At 40.4% G+C, this 8,137-nt stretch overlaps 1 protein-coding gene across 1 annotated transcript; it reads left to right on the top strand.

Moving 5' to 3' along the window:
• Window positions 1-2,853: 2,853 nt before the first annotated feature.
• Window positions 2,854-8,079, top strand: LOC133125952 (butyrophilin subfamily 1 member A1-like). The gene is made up of 4 exons (XM_061237701.1): window positions 2,854-3,205; window positions 5,544-5,825; window positions 7,197-7,302; window positions 7,854-8,079. The coding sequence occupies exons 1-4, from the start codon at window positions 2,854-2,856 to the stop codon at window positions 7,912-7,914; spliced, it is 801 nt and encodes a 266-aa protein (XP_061093685.1). The 3' UTR covers window positions 7,915-8,079.
• The last annotated feature ends 58 nt before the right edge of the window (window positions 8,080-8,137 follow it).

Raw genomic sequence — 8,137 nt, 5'->3', positions numbered from 1 at the left:
AGCAAGCAATTCAACGCTGTTTAAACGTTTAATTAATGTTGATGTATAACATTCAGCGACAAGCTAAAATAGGATGCAAAGCTGAAGCTGAGAACGACCACATTACAACCTCATTTCAATATGAAATATTATTCATAATGACATGTTGAAATTGGGTTCAAATGTAGTTAAGATGTAAAGTAAAAAAGTAAAGATTAAAATGTTCTCAACTTCCATTTTGGGTTTTGGGCCCTATTTTAGCTTCAAATCAGACGCATAAACACTGTTCTGCAGTCCCTGCCCCCTTTGAAGGGGCGACACTATTATATCCAGTTATGGTGTTGATTGAAAAGGCATCAGAGTGTAAATGAAAACTAAGGCAAACTAAATCTCACCATTTGGTAAAAACAAATTCAATGAACGAATATGTGAACCTCCCTAGTGCTTCATTTAATCTGAACCAAACACTGTCTCCACTTGCAAATCAGAACCAGGGACAAGTACACTGAAGACCCTAGAGCAGGGGTCGGCAACCCTGGTCCTGGAGAGCCGCAGGGTGTGCTGGCTTTCGTTGTTACTTGGCATTAATTGATCAATCAAAGCCGTTGATTACACAGTTAACTCACCTCACCTGGTTTCTTGGCTCTGAATCGGTTGCTTATTTTAAGGTGGAGACGAAAGCCAGCACACCCTGCGGCTCTCCAAGACCAGGGTTGCCGACCCCTGCCCTAGAGGGAAGTACTGTTCCAAGTGCAAGAGTGATCTCATAAATAAAACTTTAACCCTTGTAGAATAATCAAGATCAACTGACCAAGAAGCAGCTATACCACAGTTTTGTTAACTAGAACACTAAGAGTAGAACACTCAGCATAGAACACTAAGAGTAGAACACTAAGCGTAGAACACTAAGCGTAGAACACTAAGCGTAGAACACTAAGAGTAGAACACTAAGCGTAGAACACTAAGCGTAGAACACTAAGCGTAGAACACTAAGCGTAGAACACTAAGAGTAGAACATTAAGAATAGTAAAATAATGAAATACAAGTGCGATCAAGTGAGTCAATCAGTCAGAGACAGGAAATTCAGGAACTGCCTTTTTGACCGTTTATTGTCTGAAGAAGACAAACAAAACACATAAGTGTCTTCTTAAATGGTCACTGCACTGGCAAACCTAGACGTGCAAAATAAAATAATAAATTAATTTTCCCCCTAAAAAAAAAAACTAGTGAGTCTTCAACAGTTTCGTACGAGTCATGACACGTGGCAATAGAACGCATGGAATGGCAGCTAGCCATTCTAGAACGTTGAACGTGGTGAAATGAAAAAATAAAAATATCTATTGCCATCGGTCAAAACTAACATATCATAAAGGCACATGGTAAAACTGATGTTAAACATTATGCACTACACATTACAACTTAAATGAGCTATATTCAACAAAGATTGGTAAACTAAAGACAGCTGTGTTTCAGTAACAACCTACCCTCAGCAGAGAGACTTGAATCTGCTGCAGGGATATGGCAACACAAGAGGGACAGAAAGTGTGATATTAATCAAAGTGCAGTGAACCAAAACTCCACAAGAGGGCTCCAAAACAACAAATACTGGCTGGGGGTTGCTCAATTCAAGTAAAATTCACATAAAAATAACCTACATTTTAAACTCTGTTACACCAGCATACACACAGCATACATGGATAATTATTACAGTGAGGTAAGGAGGGAAAGGTGCAGCCTGGACAGGTGAGTCTTCAGTCTGCTCTTGAAGGAGGTCAAAGACTCTGCTGTTCTGACCTTCACAGGAAGCCCATTCCACCACTGTTTGGTTGTATTAGCTCATATCACCAAACCAAAATCACAGGTCATAATATCAACCAAGTGCAAAGAAAAGCGTTTTTCCCCTCAACCTGATCACTATGTGGCTCTGTGATTTACACAGTGATTTACACAGTGATTTACTTATGGGTATGTGTAATGGGGCGGCCTGTAGTGTAGTGGTGAAGGTAAATGACTGGGACACGCAAGGGCAAGGCCCTTAACCCTGCATTGCTCCAGGGGAGGATTGTCTCCTGCTTAGTCTAATCAACTGTACGTCGCTGTGGATAAGAGCATCTGCTAAATGCCAATAATGTAATGTAGTGTAATGTGTCTCTTTCAGAGATGAAGGCTGATTGGTCAGTCTGCCCATACTTGATTCTCCTGATCCTCCACCAGACCTCCAGATCAGGTACAGAATATGCTCACTGCAATATAACACTGTTTACATCATACATCAGTAACATTGCATGGAATTAACTGCATTACAACTGGACCAGCTACCAAATGTGAACTACAGTACAGTACAAACTGTGAAATAAGGATTGGCTCTTCCAGTTTTTATGCAGTTCTGTGTTCTAGAGGATTAAACCTGAGGTTTAAACTCCAGCTAAGCAATTTCTGCTTGCTTTGTTTACACACACATATTTAGATTAACATATCCTCCCAGCACTCCCCACAAGACACCCCATGAACATGGCCGTGAGCCTTCTGGACTTGGTTACCTGAGGTATAGTGCTGTGAGGGTATTTGCCCCTTCCTGATTTCCTCTATTATTGCTTATTTGTCACACTGAATGGTTTCAGATCTTTAGACAAAACGCAGGACCTGGAGTTGAGTAGTGCAGGACTGCAGTGTTGGTCTGTAGCTAGAGCAGGACTGCAGTGTCGGTCTGTAGCTAGAGCAGGACTGCAGTGTCGGTCTGTAGCTGGTGCAGGACTGCAGTGTTGGTCTGTAGCTGGAGCAGGACTGCAGTGTCGGTCTGTAGCTGGTGCAGGACTGCAGTGTCGGTCTGTAGCTGGTCCAGCAGTAGTCTTAGTGCTCTTTCTCTCTGCAGAGATGTTCCAGCTTCTGGGTCCAGGTGGTCCTGTCATTGCTGTAGTTGGTGAAGATGTTGTCCTGCCCACTCACCTCAAACCCAACATAAGTGCAGAGGATATGCGCATAGAGTGGTTCAGACCGCAGCACAGAGACCCACTGGTGCATCTCTACCTTCTGGGAGAGAGCAGGAATGAGCCCCAGAACCCATCGTACAGCGGAAGGGCCGCACTCTTCCCTGAGGAACTGAGGAAGGGCAATACGTCTCTGAGGCTGGGCAGGGTCCAGGTCTCTGATGAGGGGCAGTATTCATGTTACATTCAGTCCAAGTCTGACAATAATTACCGCATCATGGTTTCACTGGAAGTAAGAGGTCAGTGCCATTTTGGGGTTTTGAGGTTAAGAGATGCTCCCTTCACACTGTATGTTACAGAGATGGGGACTCACTCAAGTCGCACACACACAGACTCCAGACTCGACTCGTCAAAAATGACTCCTCATTATTTTTCAATGATTTATATTCTAAAGAATCCTTGGTTAAAACACAGACACAGACTCAGGGAAGCAGTGAAATGGCATTTAAGGGGCAGACAGAGCGTAATCCAAACAGGCAGGCAACAGTGAAAAAACCGGGTGGTCAGTCTAAACGGGGCAGAGGTACAGAAATCGTAATCCAAAGACAGTGTCCAAAGAGCAGGCAGGGGTTATGAAGAAAATATCTGGAATGGAACAAGTACGGGGAAGCTAGAACCAGGGTCGGGAACAGAAACACAGAACGATGAACTTGCAAAAAGAAACCGAAAAGGACAGGTTTAAATAGACTAACTGACTGACAGACAATGAGAAACAGATGAACTGAATGAGGACTAATATAAGGAGTGGGGAGGCGGAGACAGGAAATGAAACAGGTGGAACAGATGAATGAGGAAATGAAACTGAAAACACTATGGTGGTCACAGAGGGACACGAGACGGAAACACTAGGAGACGGAAACACTAGGAGACAGAAAATCAGGAAACAGGAAACAAGCTTACATGAGCAAAGGGCTGCACTATTTAAAAACCGTGATCTTTCAGCTCGATATGCAAGCAGGACAGTGAGTGATTTTGAATGTGACGTTATGTCGTGGACATGGACTGTTATTCCAGTGTCATACAAATATGGACTGTATGTATTTTAGTTTGTAATAGACATCGGCATTAAAAGCTGTAGAACCCAAGTTTGGCATGTGCTGTAGTTGCACACGGTAGAAATAATTTATTATTTAAGTGCACTATGCATTGGTTAATGGCATTCCATAGGATTCTAGCTAGGTTTTCCGATAACATAATGTAGGCACAAAATCACAGCTCCCGATTTCTTGCAAAAAACTCATTTTCTTGAATGATTAACACTTACCTTTCATTTAAAAATAAAAAAGTAAGAGTATCTTAAGAAACCGCAAGTATTTTCAACACTCTAATTCCACATTTACAAATAAAGTTATAATCATTATTAAGTCGCAGATGCAGATTAAGCCTAGTCCTAGGCTAAATTAAATGAGAGATTCTCCATACAAAGCTGGATTGAGCTTAATCTGTGTCCTAAAAAAAAACTACTCATTTTCTTGAATGATTAACACTTAGCTTTCATATAAAAATAAAAAAGTAAGACTATCTTAATGAACCACAATATTGGCTTTCAACACTTTAATTCCACAATCACAAATGAAGTTATAATTATTATTGTCGCAGATGCAGATTGAGCCTAGTCCTAGGCTAAATTAAATGAGAGATTCTCCATACAAAGCTGCATTTAGTCAAGGATTGAGCTTAATCTGTCCATGTAACAGGCCCCTAGTTTGTTTTTAACCCTCATCTTATATTACAGGCCCATGGTAATGTTTACATTATGTCACATGAGTCACACGGTGTATTAGTTATTTATTTGATCTTATTTATGGATATATAGGGGGGCCTGTAGCGTAGTGGTAACGGTAAATGACTGGGACACACAAGGTCGATGGTTCTAATCCCAGTGTAGCCACATTAAAATCCGCACAGCCGTTGGGCCCTTAAGCAAGGCCCTTAACCCTGCATTGCTCCAGGGGAGGACTGTCTCCTGCTTAGTCTAATCAACTGTACGTCACTCTGGATAAGAGCGTCTGCCAGATGCCAATAATGTAATATATCAGTGAACTACCTCACCAGCCATCTTGAGAAAGGCTTTGCCAAAATGTTGGCTCAGGTGTGGTAGTTTATTGATATATGAATAAATGATATCACTAGTTTTTTTGTGTCTGCCCCTGATAATACTGTTTCTTCAGCTGACAGACATGTGATGTCATATACAAAATCTAAATTTCTGGTTTCTATATCTTCAACTAGCATAGCAATCGTGATTCATTTTTATAGTCATACTGTTTAGGCTGCAGTATTCTGGAGACTTGAGACTTGACTCACACTCTAGCCCAGAGACTTGAGGCTCGACTCAGACTCTAGCCCAGAGACTTGAGGATCGACTCGGACATGCGTTTGATGGTTTGTCTGGTATGCTAGTATACTACAGAAAAGTCATTATAAACATTCTTGACTTTTAAAAAAGACTGTTTTACTTTCTCAAAAATTATATTGAAGGATATTTTGGAAATGGATAAACATATGATGGCAAATGTAGATGAATGCAGAGACTATTAGATGATATAAGCTGTTACTTACATCCCATTTCTGCAGCTGTAGGAACTGAGCCAGTGATCTTCAGGGAAGCAGATGAAGAAGTGGAGGTTGGCCTGCTGTGTGAATCTAAAGGCTGGTATCCTCAGCCTGACCTCATCTGGCAGGACAGTGAGGGTCACAATCTCACCACTGAGAAACCCGAGATACTCAGGGACAGCCTGGGCCTCATTGTCATAAGAACACGTGTCGTCATAAAGAGAGAAGGCAGCAGCACATTCACCTGTCGAGTTCTGCAGCAGAAGCTCCATGAGGAAAAGGTGACAGAGTTTTACCTCCTTGGTGAGTAAGACCTTACAGAATCAAACAGCACATACTGCACACAGATGATCAACAAAAAAAAAGTATTTCTATCTTGCATGGATTTTGGAAACTGGTTTTGTCAAATTTTCAGCTGAGCTCAGATTTGCTCTATCAAATCAAGTTTTGTGCTATCTGTATGCTCCATATTCATGGATTTTACAAAAGTTGACCGTACAGTCTGGCAGTCTTGGTGGGGATAAAACAGCAAATTCTGTTTATTCTCACCAAAACTACTTCATTCAGGGCCTTAAAAGAATTGTACAAATATTTTTGGTCTTTGTTTATGTTTTTTTGAGATTTGCAGCTGTGAAGACTCGTGAGTTGTGAGTGAGGCTGTTCAGAAACCTGATGTGATAGGCTAATGCCAGATTTGGATTCAGTACCCGAAAGTTAGCTAGAATCTGTTGAAAAACCCCATGCAAGAGAAATCGTGTTGACCATAACATAACATAACATAACAACGTAACGTAACGTAACGTAACATCACATAACATACATAACATAACATAACATACATAACATAACATACATAACATAACATAACATACATAACGTAACATCACATAACATACATAACATAACATAACATACATAACGTAACGTAACATCACATAACATACATACATAACATAACATACATAACATAACATAACATACATAACATAACATACATAACATAACATAACATAACATACATAACATAACATAACATAACATAACAAGGTAATGGTAAGAACAGGCCATTCAGCCCAGCAATGCTCGCCTTTTTCCTACCCCTAAGTGTACCTACCGCCTAAATAAAATCTAACACCGTATCAAGCCTGCTCTTGAAAACCCCCAGTGTTTCTGCTTCCACTACATGTGCTGGCAAACTATTCCACACATTGTGATCAATGCCTGGAACTGTGTGGATGTGCCACCAATTTCTCCAGTTCCTCTGCAAAAGCTCATTCTCTTAGTGTGGCATTAGTTCTGTCTACTGGTTTTCCCAGAGTCATCTTAATTTCTTTGAATTAACCACAATCTGTATTCTTAATTTAAGCACTCATAGACTGAATTTCTCACTGACTCTCACAAACATTTGTTCATACATTGTCATTTGTCCATTGTGTTAATTTATTTAGAATCCCGATAATTTCATTCCCTGCACTGTATACCTGGGATAATTTCATTCCCTGCACTGTATACCTGGGATAATTTCATTCCCTGCACTGTATACCTGGGATAATTTCATTCCCTGCACTGTATACCTGGGATGTGCTTGGACTCCTTATTTCTGAGGTGTGTGACTGGAGAGTGAAAGAGTGAAAGAATGAACAAACTATTTAAAAATACCCATATATGTTTCAGATGCGTGTCAAAGCCGTCCATGGAGAGCTGCCTTTGCTGTCACTATGACTGCACTTACTCTCTTGGGCATCGTCCAGTGTGTGTTCATCCATCGCTGGAAGAAAAGGTAAATGAAAAGTTGATCTTTAACGTAAATAATATGAAGGTATGAATTGAAATAAAGCTGTTAATGTCATTCTGAGAAGTCGGTTGGAAAAGGAATATGAGGAGATTAAATTTGGCTATTTGGGGGACACTGAAGGTTATAAAAGTATCTTAGTAACAAATTAAAGCTCCTTAAATTATTCTGAATGTCTATAATAGTATCAGGTGCAGGGACTGCAGAACCAATCACAGCACAGAAGCAGGTGGAATAGATGTCTTTATTCAATGACAGGCAGGTCGAATGCAGGCAAACAGGGGCAACAGAGATAATCAAGAAGTGCGAGTGCGAGTGTGTGTATATGTGTGTGTGTGTGTGTGTGAGAGTGTGAGTATGTGTGTGTGTATATGTTTATGTGTGTGTGTATGTGTGTGCGTGTGAGTGTGAGTGTGCGTATATGTGAGTGTGTGTGTGTGTGTGTGTACATTTCACTGGGAGATTGTGCAAATTATTTCATTGAGTCTGTTGAAGTAATTTAGTCCAGCATGTAATGTTCTTGTTGTTTTCTTCCACAGCCATCATCCTCCAGGGATACGAAATGAGACACAGAGGAAGAAGTGGAAATATATAGATTAAACTAAAGATAAGATAAAACTACCTGTTTTGTATGACCTTGATATGCACTGTTTTATATGAGCTTGATATGCACTGTTTTATATGACCTTGATATGCAGTGTTTTATATGACCTTGTTATGCACTGTTGTACAGTGTTTTGTTTTTTACATTGAATAAAAGCTTCTGCTGAATAAAATGTAATGTACTCAGTCTCAGTCTCATTTCTAAATAAAGTTTGGTACA

This window comes from Conger conger, chromosome 4 (assembly GCF_963514075.1).
Source record: "Conger conger chromosome 4, fConCon1.1, whole genome shotgun sequence".
Taxonomy (NCBI): domain Eukaryota; kingdom Metazoa; phylum Chordata; class Actinopteri; order Anguilliformes; family Congridae; genus Conger; species Conger conger.
The sequence above is the reverse complement of the archived record's forward strand: the minus strand, read 5'-3'. Positions and strand labels throughout refer to the sequence as shown.

Excerpts from the sequence above, each read along its gene's own strand:
- LOC133125952 (XM_061237701.1), top strand. The coding sequence starts at position 2,854 with ATGTTCCAGCTTCTGGGTCCAGGTGGTCCTGTCATTGCTGTAGTTGGT. Across the intron at positions 5,826-7,196 it reads GACAGAGTTTTACCTCCTTG|ATGCGTGTCAAAGCCGTCCA; the intron begins GTGAGTAAGACC and ends TATATGTTTCAG. Across the intron at positions 7,303-7,853 it reads ATCCATCGCTGGAAGAAAAG|CCATCATCCTCCAGGGATAC; the intron begins GTAAATGAAAAG and ends TTTCTTCCACAG.